This window comes from Tursiops truncatus, chromosome 16, assembly GCF_011762595.2.
Source record: "Tursiops truncatus isolate mTurTru1 chromosome 16, mTurTru1.mat.Y, whole genome shotgun sequence".
Classification (NCBI taxonomy): Eukaryota; Metazoa; Chordata; class Mammalia; order Artiodactyla; family Delphinidae; genus Tursiops; species Tursiops truncatus.
In genome coordinates this window covers 39,531,768-39,558,886 of record NC_047049.1, presented here as the reverse complement: position 1 = coordinate 39,558,886, position 27,119 = coordinate 39,531,768, and the positions used below count along the sequence as shown (strand labels likewise).

General features: G+C 37.0%; 1 protein-coding gene across 2 annotated transcripts in view; it reads right to left on the bottom strand.

Moving 5' to 3' along the window:
* Positions 1-27,119, bottom strand: part of PRKG1 (protein kinase cGMP-dependent 1) — a 1,078,644-nt gene that overhangs the window by 316,109 nt on the left and 735,416 nt on the right. For both annotated transcript variants that reach the window (XM_033841580.2, XM_033841582.2), the window contains exon 5: positions 11,543-11,606. In XM_033841580.2, the coding sequence (XP_033697471.1) occupies positions 11,543-11,606 (64 nt within the window). The remainder of the gene's footprint in view (positions 1-11,542; positions 11,607-27,119) is intronic.

The following is a 27,119-nucleotide window of genomic DNA, read 5'->3' as shown; positions in this document are numbered from 1 at the left end:
CTGCGCTCTAGAGCCCGCAAGCCACAACTACTGAGACCGCGTGCTGCAACTACTGAAGCCCACGCACCTGGAGCCCATGCTCCAAAACAAGAGAAGTCACTGCAATGAGAAGCCCGCGCACCGCAACTAGAGAAAGCCCACACACAGCAACGAAGACCCAACATAGCCAAAAATAATAAATTAATTTATTTTTTTGAAAAAAAGGATTGTTCAAAATACTATTTAAAACAAAACAAAACAAATATTCATTGGTTATGTAGTAAATGTGGGGCATAATTCTTATGCAAATCCTTGCTCTGCTGGAAACTTGGGATATAAGCTGAGACATATCCTACCCTTAAGGTATTTAGAGAAAATTGGGAAAAAGACAAGTTTCAGGCAATATAGGAGCAAGTATATGATTCTGAAGCACAAACTATAAAAGAATTAAGGGATCAACAAATAAGATAAGGCAGAGTCAGTCAAGGCAAGCTTCTCAAAAGAAAGACTTGATTTTAAACAACATCTTTGGAAGAGAGAAAAGGAGTCAGGGATAGCCCAACTGCTCTCATGCTCACTATAACTAATGATTCTTGGAAATGTAAAGTAATTTGCACAAGCCATATGAAGCAAAGAGAATGGCAGAACAGCATTGCATTGCAAGCCTATTTACAAAACAAAACATGCTACCTTTATTAAAATAATAATTTTCTGTTGTAAGTAATAAAATGAATGGTAAGCCTTCCCAGAGAGCTAAGAAAAGCTCACTTATAGAATCTCATAGTAATTAAGGGCACATACAGGACATGAAACACACAGGACTTTTCTATACAGCTGCAATCTCACTAAAGCCTTGGTGGGTCACAGTTCCCTCCTCATTAATACTGACTGGCTTCTGATGTACATTCATGCCTGATATACTGCCTGCCCTGGTTCAGAGCCTTATCTACCAGGAAACAGCCTTGTAGCCACTGGCCTAAGAAACTGCATGATTCCTTCTCTGCAGGGGTGGTAGGTTGACTTGCAGTGGATTCTCGCAGGGGGCCGGGGGGGTGGGGTGGGGACATGCAGCCAAAGGCTTTGGGGAGACTTGGAACTGAATGCCCACTTTACCCCCTGCTCTAAGCTGTTTGGTAGCTCTCTCCAGCCCAGACAAGCTTTGTATTTTGTGACTAAAACTGAAAGCCCAACCGGTTTTCTTATCTTTAGCTTCTTACTGTTAAGTGTAAGTGGGCTTCTATTCTTCAATGATTTATGTCTCGGATGCCAACTGTGTACAAGCCCCTGAACTAGTTGTTTTGGCAGCTACAAAGATGCCTCAGATTAAAAAAAAAAAAAAAAAGTTGAAAATCTTGGGTCATGCTTTCTTTTAATCAGAGAAGTTTGTCTAATTCAGACCAGATGTTTATCACTCTGCTCTGTAAAAGGAATTCAAGGTTTATCATGATCTGCTCCAATACTATCAACTAGCATTTTGTAAATAGGATCTCACACTTATGCTAAAGACGAGCCACTAATTCATACTTTCACACAAATTCACTATTTGTTTACAAACCCCACAAAGGGGAGTGAACCACAAGTACCAAGCAGGCTTATATATTCTTATATGGCAACCACTTCAAGCACTCTACAAATGTTTTCTAGAAAGTTGATTTATTACAGATTGGTTTCCTAGTTGCAGAGCACATACGTTTCAATGAATTACTGGCAGCATAAAGCAAAACATACATATCCTGATGATAAAATGACTAGAAATGGCTTGTTTCAAAGTTGGTTGAAGGCATAAAATGGATTCCTGTCGTAACAAATTAAAAATGCTGACTGGGAAAAAATTAATTACTCCCAGGGGAGGTGGGAGGGGACAGTCAAGTAAACCTTTTCAGAAGGAAACATCTATTTACATTAACAAAAAAGAGTGGGGGATGGGATAAATTTTTCATTTATGCTACAAATTTTCAAGATGTAATACAGCATAGGAATAAAAGATACCAATTCCAGCTTCAGACTGGATGGAGTAAACTACTTCCCCATTAGCTGTATTACCAGAGCCTCAGTTCCCCCAGCTATAAACTGGGAATAGTAAAAGTACAGCTGACCCTTGAACAACATGGGTTTGAACTGCGAGGGTCCACTTACATGCAGATTTCTTTCACTGAATATGAACTACAGTATTAAGTGATCTGAAGTTGGTTGAACCTGTGGTTCCACATCCACAGATACAAGGACCGACTGAAAAGTTATACGTGGAGTTTCGATTGTGTGGAGGGTCAGTGCCCCAACCCCTGCTGCTGTTCAAGGGTCACCTGTCATAGTAGTTACCTCAGAGGGTTTTAAACAGATGCCCTTAGCCTGGCACAGAGTTAGGCTTAGTAAGTTGAAGGTATTACTGTTGCTTTTCTCAACTGCTTACAAGTACCCAGTGAAAAGAAATACCAACATAGTAATAGCCTTATACAGAACTTACAATCTAAAGTGGTAAAACTTCACAAAACTAGAGACCAACTTAAAGCAATGGACAAGCACTTATTTCTTATATATAATGATAACTAAATAGATCTAGGAGATATAGGAGAAGGAAGTCCCTAAAGGGAGAGAAATGAAAATGACTGAGGCTCAGAACTAGAAGAGTCTCTGTTGAGAATGTGATCATACAGAATCTTAGAGTTAGGCAGAAGCTGAAAGTCAATGTTGTTCAAGCACCAAATCAATGCTTAAGTACCTACAACATCCTAACTAATCTCTTTCACCCTGTAGCTTTTCAAATATGTATGATTTCTGTTCATACTTAACATTTTGTACTATACTTTGCCATCTGTGATATTTGCAGTGGCTGTCAACTCAAAGTCACCTCTTCAGATATAACTTTCCTAACCACCCTAGCTAAAGTAGTCCCCCTGTCCTTGGCCATCTCTACCATATTACCTTATTTTATTTCCTTCATACTTTTAGCAGTGTTTCCCAACTGCTGTCATATCTACCCTATAGCAGAATTTCCCAGTCTCAGCACTATTGACATTTGGGGCTGAATGGTCGTTGTAAAGCTGTTCTATGCACTGTAGAATGTTTAGTAGCATCCTGGCTTTTATCCACTAGAGGCCAGTGGCAGCCCTCTGTTGCCCTCACTCAATATTATAAGCACCATAGATGTCTCCAGACATTACAAAATGCCTGCTCCACCCTTCAGACGGAGAGCTCAGTAGGACTTGGGACAGCCTGACCAGTCACCTCCAGCCATAAGGAGTTTTGTTAACCTCAGTATGTGTGCAGGATAAACATTTTCTGTATGTGTCAATTTGTGAAAGGGTTTGGTAAGCACTGCTGATGGACATCTGAAATTATGTTTGCATATTTAATGGTTTTACATTAGTTCTTCAATTTAAAACCCACAGCAATATCACAAGAGGCAGAAACTGCTGTTACCCCGATTCATCAATGATGGATTAAATTATTCGTCCAGTCTATTTTTAGAGATGGAGCTCCCCATCTTCTGAACACAGAAAATAGTGTCCACTAAGTTAAAAAGGAATCCAGGGCTTCCCTGGTGGCGCAGTGGTTGAGAGTCCGCCTGCCGATGCAGAGGACACGGGTTCGTGCCCCGGTCCGGGAAGATCCCACATGCCGCGGAGCAGCTGGGCCCGTGAGCCATGGCCGCTGAGCCTGCGCGTCCGGAGCCTGTGCTCCGCAACGGGAGAGGCCACAACAGTGAGAGGCCCGCGTACAGCAAAAAAAAAACAAACAAACAAACAAAAAAAACAAAAACACACACACACAAAAGGAATCCAATACCTTCCCGCAAAGTCTTTTCCAAGGCAAATTTCTAAGTTACTTCAATTGTTTTCTTCCATTGTTTCCAGCAATATTGCCTATACTCTGCCGTGTCTTCACTATCCTATCCTTCTGGAATTTTTTTCTTTTTAATCATGTGCAAAACTATACTTTTCTCCTCTGGTACCATCTTAGTGGATCTCACCTGTTATTCCAACCTGTTTAGATATTTTGGGTCTTTGTCATGTGTAAGGCCACTGGTTCAACTCAAGTGAGAAAGCTGAAGAAAAATGAAAAACTGAATATTTTGTAGAATGTGGAATAGGTTATATAAATAAGTAAAATATGTAATTTAAAGAGGTAGAAAGCTCAGGGTGAGAATGAATTGTATAAATGCTTACAGATCAAGTTACAGACCATTTTTCAAAGAAGCTGAACCATTTTACAAGCCCACCAGCAACATCCTACAGTGGTAATCTCTCTATATCCTCACCAACATTTGTCGCTGTCTTTTTTATTCTAGCCACCCTAGTGGGTATGAAGTGGTATGTAATTATGGTTTTGATTTTCATTTTCCTAATGACTATTAACATGGAACGTGTACTTACTGGGTTTTTGTGCATCTCCTTTGGGAAAACATCTAATCACTCATTTTTTTAAAATTTGTTTGTTTATTTATGGCTGCCTTGGGTCTTCGTTGCTGCTTGTGGGCTTTCTCTAGTTGCAGTGAGGGGGGGGGCTGCTCTTTGTTGTGATGTGCGGGCTTCTCATTGCGGTGGCTTGTCTTGTTGCAGAGCACGGGCTCTAGGTGCGCAGGCTCAGTAGTTGTGGCACACAGGGCTTAGTTGCTCCGGGGCATGTGGGATCTTCCCGGACCAGGACTTGAACCCATGTCCCCTGCATTAGCAGGTGGATTCCTAACCACGGCGCCACCAGGGAAGTCCCTGTTTATTTATTTTTAAACTTTTTAAAATTCACTCAGTTGTAAGTATTCTTTATATATTCTAGATACAAGTCTTGTGATAATTAATTTTATGTGTCAACTTATCTGGCCCATAGTGCTCAGACATTTGGTCAAACATTACGGCATTCTGGATTTTTGTGTGGGGGTGATAAGATTAACATTTAAACCAGTGAACTTTGAGACAAGATTAACATTTAAATTGATGGATTTTGAGTAAAGTGGATTACCTTCTATAATGCGGGTGGGCCTCATCCAGTCAAATGAAGATCTTAATAGAACAAAGACTGACCTTCCCCAAGCAAGAAGGAATTCTGCCAGCAGATGGCCATTGGACTTGAACTGCAACATCAGCTCTTCTATGGTCTCCAGCCTGCCAGCCCATTCTGTAGATTTTGAACTGGCCAGCCTCCACAATAACACAAGCCAATTCCTTAAAATAAATCTTATATATATATATATATATATATACACACACACACACATACATACATACATACACATCCTATTGGTTCTGTTTTCTCTGGAGAACTCTGACTAATACAACTCCCTTATCATATATATGATTTGCAAACATGTTCTCCCATTCCACATTTACTTCTATAATAGAATAAGATGTGCAGATATTAATATTAAACTGAGACTGTGTCTTTACGTTTTAATCTCTCCACCCTGCCACAAAATACACACACACACACCCTTCTACTTCTTTCTCCTTCAGAAGCAGCCATTTGCCCCACAGATGGGAAGACCCAAAGGAACCAGGGAGATCTAAACAGATAATTTTCCAAATTCAGAGTCCTTCAGTCCAGAGCAATTGGGAAAGAACTGTTTTTTAAATTCCCTCCAGCTTGGCTTTGAATAGCAAGAGCCAAACCTAAAGGAAGGGAAGAAAAAGTTTAGCCATAACAACAGATTTCAAAGAGAACCAATAATGTTCCTGTCTACTCCATCAATTTCTTTCCCAGAGAGTCTAGGTCTGTTTAGAATGATAAAAAGAGAGAGCTTCACAGCACTCCAGTAACTCATCAAGTACAGGACTTTTCCCTTGTATTACTCACAATTGGAGAGAATGCAAAGGAATCTGGGAAGATGTCAACATGACATGGTAACACCAAGGAACTGTTGCACGGCTAAAACAATGCACATTTAATCAGCCCTGGGGTACCTTCCAGTAACCAAAATTGCCTGTGTTACGTTAACCTCCTTTTCCAATGATGATCCCTGGACAGTAATCTGATATTTGCTTCTTACCATATTAGCAAGATGAAAAAAGCTTTCTTTCCTTGCCTTTTTTCTATTTTTCTCATCATGTCCCTCTTAATATTTCAAAAAGTCTAATGAGTATTATTTGTCTAAGATATTGTCAGGGCCATAATAGTATAAATATCCCCAAATGAAAATATAAATGCCCCATCTAGGGACACAAACCAAAACAACCCATTATTTAGGCTCAAATGTGTCCAAGATCCAATCATATAAAGTTGCAGACCCAAAGGCATAGAGCTCTTAAAAAGCTGGTGAAGCAGAGGTATTTTTCATTCTAAGACAACTAAATCCAATGTTTTAATGAGAGAATTGGACATGAAACAGATTTCAATATAAGCAAAGAAGTGGTTCTCATACGCTTTATTTTCCATTTAAAAATCAGATTTAAATATAGCACCCATGTCCCACTTCTATTCATATGAAGGAAAAATGAGCTACACCAGTGGTAAAAAGTGAATTTGTTGGCTTAATTTGGTTCTTCAATCTGACATTTTCAATTTTCCTTGAGTTATCTAAACATTTTCACCCTTATTTGTGAAAGCATAACTCCTTCCCAAATTAATTTTCAAGCTCCTATGTGACATAATAGGTAAATCTCTGCTCTGCCTCTCTATAAGAAAATGTTTTTCTTCATCATTTCTTTTAAAGATGTCACTACAGCCCTGATATGTGGATATGTATTAGACAATGAGTTTATTTACAGTGACTTTTCCCCATTGTGTTGGGTAGGTAATCACTGAAGGGAGCTATTTCTCAGGCGGAGATTAGCTACGGGTTGTTCCATCCATCTGAACAATGTAATTCATCTATAGAAACTAATTATGTGTACATAAAGGAAGAAGGAAAGTGTGTTAGGTTGCTATAGTAAGAAAAAAGATTAGATCCTTTTTATAATTTCACAGCTCTTTTCTTTTACACATAAGTACTTCCTAGGCTTTCAGAATAGATTCCAATATTTGACTAATTCATTCAAAATAGTTTTCACTGTACTATACAGGATAGTATAGAGGTTAATGAAACCAGTTTATCAAGTCAGACCTTGCTATTCCCTACGTGTGCCTAAAAATTCTCTTACAGTTTAATTTACAAACTATAAAATGGCTTCCCTAGCAAATCAACTCTGAAGCTCTTAAAATGATCTCTGGTATTTATTAAGACTTAATCTGAGTCAGATATGAGATGAGAAGAACATACTATGGTGAGAATGAAGGTGAATAATTACTGAATCAATTATTCAATAATTAATCAATTATTCTCAGCCCTGTACTTCAATTTGTCTTGCAAAACACAACCTAAAAAAATGCTGGGATTGTTGCTCTTTATGTGAATAGACCTTTGGCCAAGAACCTCTTTATACCTATGTGTAAACGCAACTTCTCAAACTAGCTAGAGAAAACTTTCCTATGTTCCTGAAAAAGGCATGAGAGATTTAATATACAAAGGAAATATTTGTACTATGTGATATAAAGGAAACGGAGAAAAGGGCACTGAATTGCTACACTAAGAATAAGGATATGTGTTTCTGTTTTATGATCTCATAAACAAGAACACATAAATGGGTACATCTACACTAGAAATTATGGAAGGGGGTAAGTGGGAGTGGGATGGGCAATGGCAGAAATGACTTATGTACTGGTTTCTCTTTCAGCTTTAAAATAGGATGCTGCAAGCATCATTTATTTGTCCTCCAGTCACATGTACCCTCCTAAATCACTTTACCAATAACATTATGTTCATTCCTCTTTCTGTCTGCTTAAATTTTTTTCTCTCTCTCAGTCCTTGACTACCTTGTCCCTATTCTTTCATTTTTTTCTCCCTTATGCTGGGAGTATTGCTTCATAATGAATACAAGGAATGCAATGGTCCATAAGAAAGTAAATCAACATACAAACATCTAACCTCACCTGGGCTATTTTATCTAAATAATTGGTCTGTGCCTCTATAATCCATTCTTCTCACAGAGAAATATCATTAAAATATAACCCAGATCATGTCATTTTTATGGCTTAGAACCCTCAAAATCTTCCCACTGCACTGAGAACAAAAACCTTATCACAACTCCTTACCACAACCGGCAAAGCCGTCTGCCATCTGGCCTCGCCTATTTTCTCTAGCCTCATCTCACCCTACTATAAACCTTTTTTCTGTTCCTTAAGGACAGAAGACTCATTCCTAGTTTAGGACCTTATGCCTTCTCTTCCCTCTGTCCTGTACACATGGCATCCCATATCTGCATTTCGATCTCAGCTTAAATACCACCTTCCCCAGAGAGGTCTTGCCTTAGTAAACCAATACAGTGTGGCCATCTCACTTGATGCCATTTTGCTGCTATTTTCCTTAATTCTCATCTGTACTTTCCAATGGAACATATGATTTGGGAGGACAAGGCCCTGAATCCCCAGAGTCTGGAATAATTACTGGCAAGTGGCAGATGCTCCATAAATATTTGTTAAACAAACAAGGCTGTAAAGTTCTTTGTTAAATGCAATGATTATACTGTCTTCTTTTCAAAGTAATCTGGGATTCTTTCATTTTCTTGTAGATGTTGTAGGGAAAAAAGCTCATTTATTATGCAAGCAAATTTCCCTTTAATGTTATGTGACACTGGTATTGCTTTTGTTCTTCCAAATTTGCTTCACTCTATCTCATACATAATTTAATCTAATTTCTCATTGTGCTTGTTTATTCAACTTGAGTTGAACACTTTCATGCACTGGTTAGTATATTCGTATGTCTACCTCATATTTTGTCTGTTTACTTCATTTGTGTATGTCTTCAAAACAAATGTGTGGGCACTTAATCATGTGTTTCTATTTTCATGCAGCTTTGCTATAGACTGTACTGTGGCTCGTACAACACAAATGAAGGCATCTTCTGATTAGAAAATCTGACATAAAATACTAAAATATTTCTTGGGTCAGAGTTATTTATAGAGCTATGGCTATTGTTTTGCAAAACATAGCAAATGCTTCCACAGCTGTGGAAAAGAAAGAAAATGATTAAAGGATTTCATGGGATTTGATTTGATTTTGGACGGGCTTGATTGGGGCCAGTAAATTTGTACTTTAGTTCATTTTGTGAAAAGAAAAAGAAAAAGGTCATCAGAGAGTTCTTCAGTATACTCAACAAGGAAAGCAAAAAACAAAAGAACTCGGAAAAGCAGTTTTACATTTAAAGAGGTTGCAAGTACAGTGGTTGACACATTCAGAGAGAAAGGCAGCCAGTATTTTTGCTCATGAATCTTTTATACTTGAACATAGGAATCAAATGTGACTTCTGCTTTACTATGTGTTCCCATATAAGATGAGGGGGACCAATAAATCCTAGGAAAGCTCACTGTGATAAGACTCAAACTAAGAATTTGTGGATATAAACCTTTGAAGTTCTATGGATCATATAATTACTGGTATATAGTTAGTACCTAGAGACAAAAACGTTTTCAGTATCTTTCCAGTTTCTCTCTGTTATAGCACAACCCCAAAAATTCTTCAGCCTCCTGAGACTAAAATCCATTGATCCCACAGTCACTCACTGGCCCTTGCTCCCCTTCTTGCACAATCGAAATTCCAGGTTCAGTCGCTACAATCCTTCCTTCACATGCATCCGCAACTCCCTATTCCCTCTTTCAACCACTCATCTTTTCCTGGCAAAATACCAATCCCGGTTAAATCCCATTCTCTGTCTACTTGGAACTTGAATCCAGGCAAACAAATGAGGCTGAAAAAACATAGAAATGGGCTGGTAACCAAGACAGACTTAACGGTTCCATCACTTGGACTAAACTTTAGACAGCCTTCTTCCTGACACTAGGCTCCTGATCTCCCTTTTCTTGGAGCATTTACTTTAGAAAGTTTTCAACTGTTTGAGATGCAAATCTTCTTCCAGGCTGTTGGCACCGGTTGTTTTACAGGTCAGGAATGTCTTTCTCAAGGACCTAGGAGCCATTCCTTAGAAAAGTAATCAAGAAGAAGATAGCGCCTCTATCTCCCAGTCTCTATGGGTGGCTAGGAGCCTAACTTCCAGAAGGGGCAATCAGCAAGCACAGATGAACGAGTCACATTGACCAACCTCCTCCCTACTGGAGAACCACTGTTAGAAAAGGTAGATAGCGAGATATGAGCAAAGAAAGGGGGGCGTGGGCCACGTGGCAGGAAACCATACATCTTGTGAACAACAGGGGTCCTGGAGACAAAGGAAGGCGGGAAAAGGCAGGAATCTCCGCCATTCCGAATGTAACTTTTTGTCCATTATGCCCTCATTACAATAAAATTAACTTTGTAGATAAGAATTTCCCATCATGCACTGACACCATGACATTTCCAATCAAGACTAAATAAGGACAAAAATCCCTCCTCCCCTCGGGAAGGTGGAGCTGGGATGAAAATCAGTGAATACGAGCCCAAACCCCTCCCTCCTCAGTGAATCTTCTGCCCAATCATTTTCACACCCCATATAACCAGCTTGCCAAAGAAACTCAGGGTGGCTGTTTCCCTGAGTCTGCCAGCTCCCCCCTTGAGAGCTTACTATTGCTTAATAAATCCTCACTTTGCTTTCTTGACTTCCATCTCATCTCTGAATTCTTTCTGAGACAAGAACCTACTTTCTGGTAACACCCCTACTGGAGTACTTTTCTACCAGCTCACTCCAGTGCTTAAAAATCCTCCCACCTTTTGGCCCAGCAGAGTGGAGTTTGATCGCTCTCTCCTATCGTACATCCTGAAAGAACTCTTTTTGCCTGTTTAACTGAGATTAGGGATTGGTAACATCAAACAGGGCCTGAATGGTAACTGTCATACTGTGTCTTCCTAGTCTATTCCCTTTTCCATTTTTCTCATACCTTCTCTGTCTTCAAACCTCTCAGACCTCTACCCCATCCTCATCCTCAGTTGATGACCTTGCTTTCTAGATTACAGAGAAAATAGAAGATATCAGAACAGGTTTGGCAGAGTGCCAACCACTCCATCAGTCCCCACCCCCATCTGCATATGTGCCCAGATACTCTGCCTTCTCTGTCTCTATAGGCACTAGGGACCCTATCCCCTTGTGTTCACTCAAGACACTGCTTGTATAAACCTCCTCTCTTTTTCCTGCTTCAATATTTCTTATGCTTTATAGGTTCTGTGAAAAGCAAGTAACAGTGACACTTTCACATTCAGGCATACAATTACGTGTGTAAAATATGCTCATATGCTAATAAAGTATGTACCCAACTGCTAATTCCTGTTATAAATTTGCTAATCTGAAGCTTCAGAGTAGCAATTATTACAATCTTGCTTTACACCAACTGAAATAAGAGGTAAATACGCAGTCTCCCATTCTTGGAAGTCAAAGTAACAATATGTTTGCCAGAGCAAAAAGTTTTTCTCCCTCTATAGTTACGATGATTTGCATATTTCTAACTGTGTATAAATGTCAGATATACTGAGCTGCTTTTTATTTGAAGCCAAATATATAGCTCATGTCAGTGCTCAAAAAAATTTAAAAGGGCTGTCTGCAGTTTGTGACTTATTGCACAGCTGTGATGGGCTGAGTCCCATCTCAAAAAGGTCAAGGGCTAAAAACAATTACCTCTTCAAGGACGTCAGCAAGCTTACTGAGTATCTCTTCAGGAAGGTTCTGGAATGTTGGCACACTGAAAAACAAGACAGAGATGATGTTGAAGGCATGCACAGCAACTCATTTTTATAAATAAAACAGCAACGCATCTGAAAGAAAATACAAAAGGATTTCATGACAAAGAAACTGCCAGTGAAGATCAAAGTAATAATTTAAGCATAATTTGATGACTAACAGGGAAAAGGCATGATGTACTAGAAAGAATCGGAGATTGGACAGAACCAAGTTCAAATCCCATTTATATTTCTTTGTGTGACCTTGGATGCCTCAGCTATAATTGAGAGAAACCACTCTCTCCCTTATCAGCCTGCTCTCACCAAATTCCTTCCAATTCTGTCACCTTCTCTAGGTCCCCCTACACACACACACACACACACACACACACACACACACACACACACACTTTTCTACAGGCCAACTGCTACCCATTTTTCAGGACTCAGCTGGATTGATGATACATTCAGGCCTGCAAGCATTCATTCAACAACACTGGAAACTTCCTACTCCCCCCAGCCTCTCGCAGCTAGATCAGGTCCTCCTATTTATAATCTCTTTTACCCCTTCCTGCAACTATAATTAGATAATTAATCAGATATTTGTTACTGGGCATCTTCACTGCTAAAATCAAACTCCACAAAAATAAGAACGGTACTATATCTGTCTTGCTCAGCCCCTGTATTTTCAGTGATTTACTAATAACAACTCAAGAGCATGTGTTGAATAAAGTTATGAAAGCACAGACATACAAATGCTTCCTAGGACAGTTACAGGGATCAGATCATACAGAATGGAGAAAAGAGTCAGACTCATAGTAGACACTGAAATAATGTCTTCTCATCCTCTTATTAGGGAATCTCACTGACCAGCATATGGAAATTCTAAATGATGTTGAATACACAAACCAAAGGAACTTATTTTATATGGATAACGCTGATTTTAAAAGGAAAAAAAAAACTCATCAACATAAAATTCTTGAAAATCTACTCCACTGGAAAATCTAACTGGGATGTGGAACTAAATTCTTATTTAATCTTATCTCAATGCTTGAATAGAGAAAAGACTATAAATGAGTGAAAATATATTTGTATGTATGATATCTGACTTACAGATCAATTGTTCAGTAAACTTGATCTTTAGATAAATTGCCATGGAGCAAAGTTATTTAAATGAGTTAGTTGAGTTGGATGAGACTTGTTTCAGGTTTGTTGCTATAGAAAAACAGTTCTGGCTTGATTAGGATAATGTAATGAAAGAAGCCATAACATACTGTTTGGATATAAGCATGAAAGTTTTACTGTTAATTTGTCACTCTGATTCCCATTACTTAGTGTAAAGCCTATTGATAAAATCCTAAGCTTTTATGTAGAAGTATAATATTTCACCCAGGACCATGTTTCACCAGATTTATTGCTGTGATCTGAGCCACGTGGGTTTTAACTTCCAGAAGGCAGTCTATTTCAGCAGCTGGATGGAACACATCACAGAAGGAGACAGGAAGATAGAGGAAGCTGTTTCCATGAGCTATGCAGGTAGAAAAATTTAGCCCTTTCTTGTTCTTTTAATGAGCTATATTTCAGTTTCTTCTGAGATACAAGAATAATTAGAATGTTTCTATCCCAGGGGGTATTTATGGAAAACACAAACTACAACTGAGTTTTTCTCATTTTATTATAACTGGTTGCCTTCTTTAGACAGCCCCATTACTTCTATGCTAAGTCTATGTCAAGCCACTCTACAAAACTTTCATTTTCATGAGCATTCTTATTCATGAGAAAAAAAAAAATTAGTATTTGCTTGACCACATAACTCACTAAAGAAAACAAAGACATTAAGTTTTCGGGGGTGCATTTTAATTAATTATCTTTTACAATTTAGTTATTTTTTATTTTTTCAGCTTTACTGAGGTATAACTGACAAAATTATAAGATATTTAAAGTGTACATTGTGAAAAGATTCCTCCCATCCAGTTAACCTAGTTAATTAACACATCCATCACCTCACATATTTATTTTTCTGTGTATGTTTGAGATCTTTAAGTTCTACTCTTTGCAAATTTCAACTATATAATACAGTGTTATCAACTATAGGTTATAATAGTTTGTAACCCATTTCCCCTGTTCTCCAGTCCCTGACAACCACTGTTCTATTCTGTTTCTATGAGTTTAACTTTTTATTTAGATTCCACATGTGATACCATGCAATATCTGTCTTCCTCTGTCTGGCTTATTTCACTTAGCATAATGCCCTCAAGTTCCACCCATGTTGTGCAAAATGCAAATGGGATTTCCTTCTAATATATTATTGCATGTTATACAATAATATTCCATTGTATATATATCATGATCTTTTACAATTTAAAATGCCTCAAAACATTCAGCAGCATTTATTGCCAATAAAAATTAGGATGATTTTAGAGAAGAAACACTCTAAAGAATTCTTCGTAACAATTTAAGCACTTTCAGATTTAACAAAATGGAAATCAATTAACAGAAAATAAGTGTCTTCACTTCTATAAATTATACTGGAAAACACTTTTGTAGCCATCTTTAAAATCTTAAGATCTTTATTTCTCTAAACACTAGATAATTCTCAGAAATTACATGAGAGAACTTATCAGTCCACTGATAGCTTGAACACCAAGAATAAAACAATTGAGGATATTCATAAGTTTAAAATTCTACCCATTAAATTTGTTTGAATTTTTCCCAATACATCAAAAGATATTAATTTAAACTTCACTAGTGTGTACATGTGGTAACTCAAGATGAAGTTGTCTATGATTTAGAAAACTTAAGGCAAAATAATTATAAGGATGAACTTCCATAAAATGTTTAAACAGTAAAGAGTATTTTCACTTATTGGGGAGGGGCAGGGGGAAGAACTCATAACAATCTACATGCTAATTACAAGTAATTCTTATGGATCTATTAAAACATTTTTGTTCCCTTAGGACTTGCAGTAGGTCTGAAGTTACAAAATGCACTTGACTGTAATATAATAGAGATGATTTAATGTGTGGAGCTTTTCCATTGGATTTTCTGGTTGAATAAAGTAAGGACTTGGAATTTGTCATGACAATAATAGAAGATGAGATTTGAATGCTTTCTATTTTCCAGGCACTGGGCTAAGGCTTTTACAGATAATATATTTTATTTTTAAACAGCTTTATCAAAGAACCATTATTACTATCATCCATTTTACAGCTAAAACAACTGGGATCTTGAGAGTTTGCCTGAGGTCACAACACTCAGTACTGATAAAGAGAGGATAAAAATTTCCATCTGAATGACTATGAAGCTAATCATTTGCTGAGCTACACACTTCACAGAATTATTTAAAAATGCCTCATGTAAGTTTTAAAACCATGCCATATTCTTTTAATGATTTAGAAATTAAGCAATAATATTAACATCCTTTGATTCAGTGACTTCGTTTAACCAACTTCTTGCAATGAAAAATGTCAAATAAATGGAAAGGCTGAAAGAACAGTTCAAGAATCCCCTGTACCCCCATCACCTAGGTTAGCAACTGTTAACATTGTGCCATCTTTGCTTTATTTACCTTCGATCCATCTAATTTTTATATGCATATTGATAAATAGATTTATAGATATTTTTTCATGAAAATCTGAAACTAAGTTGTAGATATCATGAAATTTTACCCCTAATATTTAAGCACACAGATCTAAAAATAAGAAAATATTTTTAAATAAGTAACTATAGCATTTATCATAAGAAAAATTCACTCAACTCCATAATATCATCTAATAACTATATTCCATGTCAATATTACCTATTGTTCAAAAATTTCTTTAATGTCTTTTTCTTTTCAAACCAGGATCCAGTAAAAATCCACATACTGCTTGGGGCTATTCTGCTTCTCTAGTCTCTTATTCCACAACCATCCTCCTACCTTTCCCCCCATTACACTAATTTTTTGAAGAGACAGGGACAACTGTCTTATTGGATGTCCCACATTCTGAATTTGTCTTATAATTTTATTTTTGGTAACCTACCATATGAAAATAACAGCTAACAGAAGAAAGAAAAAAAAAGGAGACTCCCCAGGACCCTTTCAAGAAGAACCCTGAAGTCAAAACAAATAGTCTCAGTTGTAATTTGCCTTTTTTACTCATATTCTTTCACATGTGTACCATACAATAGACTCCTCCAGAGGCTATATGACATCATTACTTTGATAGTTAATGGATGTATGCTTAAATGTTCCTGTGTTTTCTAGAATTTTTTAAGGTAGGAGTAGGTTTATGATAAGCGTGCTGTTTACAGAAATTAATTTAATATTATTGCAATGCTTCTACTGTGCTCTTACTAGTTAGTTCTCAGCTACCTGCTATAATCTCTGTAACCTTATCCAATAAATTGTCCTTTTGAACTTGTGAAGCTTTTCTTTTCCTTAAGTGGAAAAATTTACAAGTAAATACATTTGGATATCATGTGTTGCAATAATAATTTTGTAGTTTTTCAAAAATATATCTAACTTTCAAAAATTTATCTAAAACTTGTAATTTTAGAATTTCATAATAACTATTAAGAATCTAATAAAAGAAACTTTATTATACTGTCTTATTTTTTACAGACAGATTAACTTTGAGAGGAGAGATTAAAAGACATATTCTCAAGCCATAGCTGCCAATTTCTAAATCTAAAGACACCGAAAAATATGAAAAGGACACAACCAAAGAATTTTCTGATTCATGGATGGGATAAATCTAGTCCAAATAAATGTGGAGACACTCTAAATAAGAAAGAAAAATGTGACAAAATCTAACTTTCCTTCAGCATTATAGATGGTAATAATTTACCTTATTGTCCTATACACCAGAACAGTTTAAAAATACTATTATCCAAGTTATGATATCATATTGCACCCAATCATTCAAAATTTAAAGGAAAGGAAATTGGATTTTTTCATGTAGACATGATGAAGTTATTATTTTTTAATGCTTTTTAAAATTTTATTTATTTTTTTATACAGCACATTATTAGTTATCTATTTTATACATATTAGTGTATATATGTCAACCCCAATCTCCCAATTCATCCCACCACTAAAAGCCCCCTGCAGCCACTTTCCACCCTTGGTGTCCGTACTACTGTCCTCTACATCTGTGTCTCTATTTCTGCCTTGCAAACCAGTTCATCTGTACCATTACTCTAGATTCCACATATATGCATTTATATATGATATTTGTTTTTCTCTTTCTGAACTACTTCACTGTGTAGGACAGTCTCTAGGTCCATGCACGTTTCTACAAATGACCCAAATTTCGTTCCTTTTTATGGCTGAGTAATATTCCATTGTATATATGTACCACATCTTCTTTATCCATTCATCTGTTGATGGGCATTTAGGTTGCTTCCATGACCTGGCTATTGTAAATAGTGCTGCAATGAACATTGGGGTGCATGACTCTTTTTGAATTATTGTTTGCTCTGGGTATATGCCCAGGAGTAGGATTGCTGGGTCATAGGCTAATTCAATTTTTATTTTTTTAAGGAACCTCCATACTGTTCTCCATAGTGGCTGTATCAGTTTACATTCCCACCAACAGTGCAAGAGGGTTCCCTTTTCTCCACACCCTCTCCAGCATTTGTTGTTCGTAGATTTTCCGATGATGCCCATGCTAATTGGTGTGAGATGATACTCATTGTAGTTTTGATTTGCATTTCTCTAATAATTAGTGATGCTGAGCAGCTTTTCATGTGCCTCTTGGCCATCTGTATGTCTTCTTTGGAGAAATGTCTACTGAGGTCTTCTGCCCATTTTTTGATTGGGTTGTTTGTTTTTTTAATATTGAGCTGCATGAGCTGTTTATATATTTTGGAGATTAATCCTTCATCCATTGATTCGTTTGGAAATGTTTTCTCCCATTCTGAGGGCTGTCTTTTCACCTTGTTTGTAGTTTCCTTTGCTGTGCCAAAGCTTTTAAGTTTCATTAGGTCCCATTTGTTTATTTTGTTTTTATTTCCATTACTCTAGGAGGTGGATCAAGAAAGATCTTCCTGCGATTTATGTCAAAAAGTGTTCTGCCTATGTTTTCCTCTAAGAGTTTTATTGTGTCCGGTCTTATATTTAGCTGTCTAATCCATTTTGAGTTTATTTTTGTGTGTGGTATTAGGGAATGTTCTAATTTCATTCTTTTACATGTAGCTGTCCAGTTTTCCCAGCACCACTTATTGAAGAGACTCTCTTTTCTCCACTGTATATCCTTGCCTCCTTTGTAATAGATTAGTTGACCATAGGTGCATGGGTTTATCTCTGGCTCTCTATCCTGTTCTTTTGATCTATGTTTCTGTTTTGTGCCAGTACCATATTGTCTTGATAATTATAGCTTTGTAGTATAGTCTGAGGTCAGGGAGTCTGATTCCTCCAGCTCCGTTTTTTTCCCTCAAGACTGCTTTGGCTATTCAGGGTCTTTTGTGTTTCCATACAAATTTTAAGGTTCTTTATTCTAGTTCTGTAAAAAATGCCACTGGTAATTTGATAGGGATTGCATTGAATCTGTAGATTGCTTTGGGCAGTATACTCATTTTCACAATACTGATTCTTCCAATCCAAGAACATGGTATATCTCTCCATCTGTTTGTGTCATCTTTGATTCCTTTCATCAGTGACTTACAGTTTTCAGAGTATAGGCCTTTCACCTTCTTAGGTAGGTTTATTCCTAGATATTTTATACTTTTTGTTGCAATGGTGAATGGGATTGTTCCCTTAATTTCTCTTTCTGATCTTTCATAGTTAGTGTGTAGGAATGCAAGAGATTTCTGTGTTTCTGGTGGCATCTTTAGGATTCTCTATGTATAGTATCATGTCACCTGCAAACACTGACAATTTTACTTCTTTTTCAATTTGTATTCCTTTTATTTCTTTTTCTTCTCTGATTGCCATGGCTAGGACTTCCAAAACTACGTTGAATAACAGTGGCAAGAATGGACATCCTTGTCTTGTTCCTGATCTTAGAGGAAATGCTTTCTGTTTTTCACCATTGAGAATGATGTTTGCTGTGGGTTTGTCATATATGGCCTTTATTATGTTGAGAAAGGTTCCCACTATGCCCACTTTCTGGACAGTTTTTATCATAAATGGGCATTGAATTTTGTCAAAAGCTTTTTCTGCATCTATTGATATGATCATATGGTTTTTCTTCTTCAATTTGTTAATATGGTATATCACATTGATTTGCATATATTGAAGAATCCTTGCATCCCTGGGATAAATCCCACTTGATCATGGTGTATGATCCTTTTAAGGTGTTGTTTGATTCTGTTTGCTGGTATTTTGTTGAGGATTTGTGCGTCTATATTCATCAGTGATATTGGCCTGTAACTTTCTTGTTTTGTACTATCTTTGTCTGATTTTGGTATCAGGGTGATGGTGGCTCATAGAATGAGTTTGGGAGTATTCCTTCCTCTGCAATATTTTGGAAGAGTTTGAGAAGGATGGGTGTTAGCTCTTCTCTAAATGTTTGATAGATTTCACCTGTGAAGCCATCTGTCCTGGATTTTTGTTTGTTGGAAGAATTTTAATCACAGTGTCAATTTTGTTACTTGTGATTTGTCTGTTCATATTTTCTGTTTCTTCCTGGTTCAGTCTTGGAAATTTATACCTTTCTAAGAATTAATCCATTTCTTCCAAGTTGTCCATTTTATTGGCTTGTAGTAGTCTCTTAGGATGCTTCGCATTTCTGCAGTGTCTGTTGTAACTTCTCCTTTTTCATTTCTAATTTTAGTGATTTGAGTCCTCTCCCTCTTTTTCTGATGAGCCTGGCTAAAGATTTAAAAATTTTGTTTATCTTCTCAAAGAACCAGCTCTTAGCTTTATTCGTCTTTGCTATTGTTTTCTTTGTTTCTATTGCATTTATTTCTGCTCTGATCTTATGATTTCTTTCCTTCTACTAACTGGGTTTTGTTTGTTCTTCTTTCTTTAGTTCCTTTATGTGTAAGGTTAGATTGTTTGAGATTGTTCTTGTTTCTTGAGGTAGGCTTGTATAGCTATAAACTTCCCTCTTAGAACTGCTTTTGCTGCATGCCATAGGTTTTGGATCGTTGTGTTTTCACTGTCATTTGTCTCCAGGTATTTTTTGATTTTCTCTTTGATTTCTTCAGTGATCTCTTGGTATTTAGTAACGTATTGTTCAGCTTCCGTGTGTTTGTGTTTGTTACTTTTTTTCCCCTATAATTGATTTATAATCTCAGAGCATTGTGGCCAGAAGAGACTCTTGATATGATTGCAATTTTCTTAAATTTACCAAGGCTTCATTTGTGACCCAAGATGTGATCTATCCTGGAGAATGTTCCATGTGCCCTTGAGAAGAAAGTGTAATCTGCTCTCTTTGGATGGAATGTCCTATAAATATCAGTTAAATCTATCTGGTCTACTGTGTCATTTAAAGCTTGTGTTTCCTTATTAATTTTCAGTCTGGATCATCTGTCCATTGATGTAAGTGAGGTGTTAAAGTCCCTCATTATTATTGTGTTACTGCCGATTTCCTCTTTTATAGCTGTTAGCAGTTGCCTTATGTATTGAGGTGTTCCTATGTTGGGTGCATATATATTTATAACTGTTATATCTTCGTCTTGGATTGATCCCTTGATCATTATGTAGTGGCCTTCTTTGTCTCTTGTAATAGTCTTTATTTTAAAGTCTATTTTGTCTGATATGAGAATTGCTACTCCAGCTTTCTTTTGATTTCCATTTGCATGGAATATCTTTTTCCATCCCCTCACTTTCAGTCTGTATGTGTCCCGAGGTCTGAAGTGGGTCTCTTGTAGACAGCATATATATGGGTCTTGTTTTTGTATCCATTCAGCCAGCCTGTGTCTTTTGGTTGGAGCATTTAATCCATTCACGTTTAAGGCAATTATCGATATGTATGTTCCTATTACCATTTTCTTAATTGTTATAGGTTTCTTTTTGTAGGTCCTTTTCTTCTCGTGTTTCCTACTTAGAGAAGTTCCTTTAGCATTTGTTGTAGAGCTGCTTTGGTGGTGCTGAATTATCTTAGCTTTTGCTTGTCTGTAAAACTTTTGATTTCTCCATTGAATCTGAAGAGATCCTTGCCGGGTAGAGTAATCTTGGTTGTAGGTTCTTCCCTTTCATCATTTTAAATATATCATGCCACTCCCTTCTGGCTTGTAGAGTTTCTGCTGAAATCAGCTATTATACTTATGGGAGCTCCCTTGTATGTTATTTGTTGCTTTTCCCTTGTTGTTTTCAATAATTTTTCTTTGTCTTTAATTTTTGTCAATTTGATTACTATGTGTCTCAGTGTGTTTCTCCTTGGGTTTATCCTGCCTGGGACTCTCTGCACTTCCTGGACTTGGGTGGCTCTTTCCTTTCCCATGTTAGGGAATTTTCAACTATAATCTCTTCAAATATTTTCTCGGGTCCCTTTTCTCTCTCTTCTCCTTCTGGGACCCCTATAATGTGAATGTTGTCCCAGAGGTCTCTTAGGTTGTCTTCATTTCTTTTCATTCTTTTTTCTTTACTCTGTCCACAGCAGTGAACTCCACTATTCTGTCTTCCAGGTCACTTATCTGTTCTTCTGCCTCAGTTATTCTGCTATTGATTCCTTCTAGTATAGTTTTCATTTCAGTTATTGTATTGTTCATCTATGTTTGTTTGTTCTTTAATTCTTCTAGGTGTTTGTTCTTTAATTCTTCTAGGTCTTTGTTAAACATTTCTTGCATCTTCTCGATCTTTGTCTCCATTCTTTTTCCGAGGTCCTGGATCATCTTCACTATCATTATTCTGAATTCCTCTTCTGGGAGGTTGCCTATCTCCACTTCATTTAGTTGTTTTTCTGGGGTTTTATCTTGTTCCTTCATCTGGTACAAAGACCTCTGCCTTTTCATTTTGTCTATCTTTCTGTGAATGTGGTTTTCCTTCCACAGGCTGCAGAATTGTAGTGCTTCTGCTGTCTGCCCTCTAGACATGATGAAGTTTTTAAAAGCCCAAAATTGTTTTGTACATCTTTTCAAAGTAGCAATGAAAATTAAGTGAAGCATCTGACAGAGTTACCATATTGCATTGACTAGGGAAGCCACACAATAGGTGAAAAAAAAAAGCCTTGTAGAGCTGACTTTGCTGACTGCCTGCTGGAGAAGTCAGTTAAAGAAATCATTTCACTGCCTCTTTCCAAAGATACAGTACCTTGCCAAATTAATGACTTTGCTGCAGACACAAAGATGGGTGAAAATCTTGTCCACAGAATTGTACTTCTGCCTTACAAATGGATTAATCTACAGTCATGGCGGGACTTGCTATTTGGCTTGTATTCATCCTGTAGCAGAATCAACCAATCATCAAAAAAGACAAGATTGTATATGAATGCTTGGCAACAAACACAAATGGTACTGAGCTATTTGGTATGGAATTAACTTTTCAAATCTAGGTTTATCATGGAACGACTATGTTGTACTGATGGTGTAAAAGGAACGGTGGCCCCTCTACATAAATTAAGGCAGTAACAATAAAGTATACTAGTTGTCATTATATTCTTACCAAAATCTCACAGTAAAAATAAAGTAAAATTCCAGTTTTACTTTAAAATATTTTGATGAAACACTAAGTTACTAACTGTAGTAAATTTTAACCCTTGACTACACATCTTTTTGATATCATGTGTGACAAATGGCAAGCACACATAAAGCACTTCTGCTGCTTCCTGAAGTACAAGGTTTTCTCAAGGAAAATCACTCATAATTGTTGGAGTTGCAAGCTGAATTAGTTACTTTTTTCATGGAACATCATTTTTTACTTGGCAATAACCACAAACTGCGGTTATTCGGACTTGAGTATCTGGCAGATAACTTTTCGAAAAAGAACAAAGTGAGCCTGACACTTTAAGGGAAACAACAGACAGCATTTGTTGCCAATGATAATTCAAATTTTCAAATGCAAGTTAAAATTTCAGAAAACTTTTATCTGCCACTGTGGGCTTAACAGCTTTTTAATAATTGAAGACTTTCTGATGAGATCATTGGCAAATGCTGATATTAACAAATGTGATTCTTTTGATATTGTAAATTTTGTAATTTCTACACCAGTATTTTCCAGATGACTAATGCATGATGTTACAAGATCATGCAGGGGAAAGATCTATTTGAAGTACAAGATCAATCAATGGATTTTAATGTAATCAAGTAAGAAAAGTTCATTGATATGGTTTCAGATTCCACACTGCAACTAACCTGTAATAAACTACCCTTTGTTAGGTTTTGGTGTAGTGTCAAGTAAGAATGTCCACAATTAACTGAAAAGGCCATTAACATACTCTTCCCCTTTTTCTGCTCCATATCTTTGTGAGGTTGATTTTTTCACATACTTCAACAAAAACAACAGAAATTCAACAGATTGAATAATATTGAAGCAGATATGAGAATCTGCTGTCTTCTTCTAAGCTAGATATTGACAGATTTGCAAAAATGTAAACTCAAGTTTCTCTTTTCACTAAGTTTTTTGGTTTGTTTTGCAAAATAGCTTAAAAATAGCTTAACATGTATTAAATATTAATGTTAAAAATAGCTTAACATGTATTTTTTTGCCACTTTTTTTTAACACTACATTGGAGGAGAATGAGGCTGAGGGCCTCAAAGGTATAGAGTTGAACCCACATTTCCCATAGAACTGTGGAACGTCTATGAATGGGCATGTGATAAGATGCCAAGAACAAAAAACAATGCAGAGGTATTTACAACGTAATACAAAGCTCAGTTACAAATATGTATCCTGGTATTCACCTCTCTTAATGGAGGAAGAAATTACAGTGAAAAAGAAAAAGTGCCATGCTGAATAAGGAGACAAATCAACAAACAATACTGTGAATGAAAGACTTTGAAGACAAGTGCTTAGGTACAACCCACAAGATAAAATCAGTTATTTGGTAGGACTGCCATGAATCTACACACATTTTTTTAATTGATTGATTTTTTTCACTACATCATACAAGAGTATATTTAGTGTTGTAAAAAACTGCCTGTCTCCACAGTGCAGTGTATATTTTGATGTTTTTTAATGACTTAGTAAATAAGTATTTTAAAATATACTCATTTTTAACTCTTAATACAGTCAACATCAATTAAAAAAACCCACATGAGATTTGGAAAGAGTAGAATTAACAGAGGTGGTGAGAAGTGGCTGAGTTCTGCTATATTTTGGGGGTAGAAGCAGCATTTCCTGGAAGACTAAATGCGGGATGAGAGAGAAAGAGGGGAGACAAGCATGACTCTTTACAGTTGGACAGAATCTATAAAAACAGTTCAAGTGTTTTTTATATTGAAAGCAAGTTTTTTTTTAACCTATGTAGTAGCAAAGGGTTTGATTTTATCAGAAGGTCTTAGTTTTTAAATATAACCAGAGAGCATCAGATGTAGCCCCATATTTATAAGATATCTCTTGAACAAACATAAGTCTGGAAATAGCTCAGCAATGTCCTCAACCTAGAGCAGAACATACAGAGTTATATTAATTATCTTTGGGTAGCATTTGGAAAACAGTTGCCTTTTTATTCTGTCATGAGAAATCAGCCTTGTACCCACAGTTTAATGCCAAAAATATTGACACGTATTGTTCATTTAAGGCTTCCTACAGTTCATGCCAATTGAATAAAAGCAGAAATATCTGGCTTACCAAAGAAATCAATTTCTATTGATGAAGAATTAAACTAAGGGTCCTTCATAATCTTACAACTATCTAATCTTTCCCCTTAGTGAGCTCAGCAAAAGATTTTCTGCCCTCAACATACTTTTATCCCTTAATTGAATCGTTTGGCACTGATCTTGGTTCATTCTGTTATCCAAGTCTTAAAACTGGTCTTCTTTTCCCACCCCCTTCCTTGTGTCCCACCCCAATATACTTTACACGTCACTGTCAGATTCATTTTCTATCAGCAACATTTAGCCCTTATCACAATGGCTCCAACCCTTAAACAGCTGCCTATTATCTTTCACCAGATTCTAAGAATTAGAAGAATCATTTTTCTTGCGTGTGAAAATACTTTAGGTAAAACAAATCATTATGGAGACATGAGGTATAATTTTCCTATCTATGTGATAAAATATAAACTCCTTATGCAGGAAGACTTTATAGGGATTAAGCATATGAACTTTAGAATGAAAGGGAACAGGTTGAATTAGCCTCTGCTACTAATTATCAGCTGTGCTTTTGGCAAGTAAGCCAACTTCACTAGGTCTCAGCCTCCTTTGCTTTCAAAAGGGGACGATACCACCTGCCACATAGGGTTTTGGCAGAAATAAGCTAAACAGTAGACATGAAACATTAAGAAGGTGCCTGGCACATAGGAAATATTCAATAAACATTTGCAGCCACCACAATAATATGTATTTTTTCTTGTTCTAAATGTTATTATGAATCCCCTTTAATAATTAAAACAAACTTTCTAATGCATCAGAAATGAATCTTAGTGAAGACTCAAGAGTGACAGAAATATCCATTTCTTCATTTCTTTAAAGGAAATTATATTTGATTTGGAGTATCAACCCTTATTTTTCAGTGAGATATTTAATCACATTCATTGTTTAGCTCTTCTTCAAGGTCATACCTGAACCCAGGGGTCATATCATGCCTAGAAGGTGGGGAATAAAGTCTCTAACCTCTCTGCTATTAAGGTCACAAAGAACCCTTGAAGTCCAATGTCTCTCTGGTTTTTTTGCCCACAGAGGAGGAAGGGAGCCTTTGGTCAAGCTGGGAACTCTGGTGCTTCCCCTCAGCCTCCTTAGGCACGTCCATGCTGAGAAACCCACTCTTGGAAAAATATATCCAAGATCCTCCTCTTTCTCTTTTGACTCCAGAAATTCTTTGTAATCTCTTTATATGAAGTTAGAATTTAAAAATAGATAGGAAGTATCTTATCTTCTGGAAGATTCTAGGACTGAGCAAAAAATCAAATAAAAAATGTAAAGAGTGGTGGCACAGTGGTTAAGAATCTGCCTGCCAATGCAGGGGACGTGGGTTTGACCCCTGGTCCGGGAAGATCCTGCAGAGCAACTAAGCCCGTGCGCCACAACTACTAAGCCTGTGCTCTAGAGCCCGTGCGCCACAACTACTGAGCCTGTGCTCTAGAGCCCGTGAGCCACAACTACTGAGCCCATGTGCCACAACTACTGAAGCCTGTGCACCTAGAGCCCGTGCTCCACAACAAGAGAAGCCACTGCAATGAGAAGCCCATGCACCACAACGAGGAGTAGCCCCAGCTCACCACAACTAGAGAAAGCCCGCATGCAGCGACGAAGACCCACCGCAGCCAAAAAATAAATAATAAAACAAAAACTGCAAAGAGTCTATGAACCTGCCTGGAAAAGGGATAATATAGGTGGAAATATTTCAATAATTTATACTTGAATAAACTGTCCTCCAAATCCCTTTATTTGCAGGTCCCTGATTCCCTGTGCAAGGACCATCCACTACAACCACCCTTTCCCCACACACATTGGTTTTGACTGGTTTTGATTTATTAGTCTTTGAATCACCACATGTTTATGTAAACTTCTTTAAGATTCAGCTCAGGGACAACCTCTTCTGGGAAATGGTCCCTGGCAACTTTCTTTCTCTAAGTAGGTATGTTGCTCAAATAGCACCTACACTTGTACTGTAACCATGTGTTAACATATTGCCTCCTCCCAACAATGTATAAATTCTTTGAAAGCCCTACAGTTTAGTAACTAATAGCATGGATTTTAGAATCAGAGGAAGGAAAAAAAAAAAAGATTCAAAAAGATTTTGAATCCCAGTGCCTCTACTTCCTAGCTGTGTAACTATGGGCAAGTTCTTGAAAGCCAAAAAGTTCAGCTTCCTTAGTCAGGAAACGAAAACAAAACCTAGCTCCTGGAGCAAAGTATTAATAAGTATGAAGCACTTAGCAAAGAAGCTCTGCCATGGAGTAAACACTCAAAGGCACATATAATTTAGCTTGTAGGATACTACACAACATAGAGCGTGTCATGTAGTAGGTACTCAAAAGCATGCAAACTGAAGGGATATATGTAATAAAGCCAAACACAATAAGGCAATAGTGGTTTTGATCCAAGGTCACTATGTGGAGATGTGCAGTTTGCACCCTGTACGAGGCACCTGCATGGGGGATGGGTGAAACTCAGCCCAACTACTCTCTGCATGCCTCTCAGCCTGCCCTGGCAGGGGCTGCATCAACCCATACGGAGGGCCACTTCTTATATTTAAAAAAAAAAAAAATGGGCCTTTATTAAGCAAGCCTAGTCTTTGCAAGGGATCTTCTGCTTGATATTTTTCAGGAAACCACAGGAATACTTCCTTGAGGCAATTTACTCAAGAAGAATTCAGAAAAGAAAGTTATTTATTGACTAACAGAGTCTACTTTAAAAAGTATTAGAGTAGCTTTTTCAAAGAACCCACTGAAGAGCCACTTTCAAAATCAGACCTAAGGTCACTCTGGTGCTCCTGTCAAAATGACCTTGAGGTGAGGCGCTAATAACATACTTTATGAAATTACCTCTGAAACGCTTACTCTAAC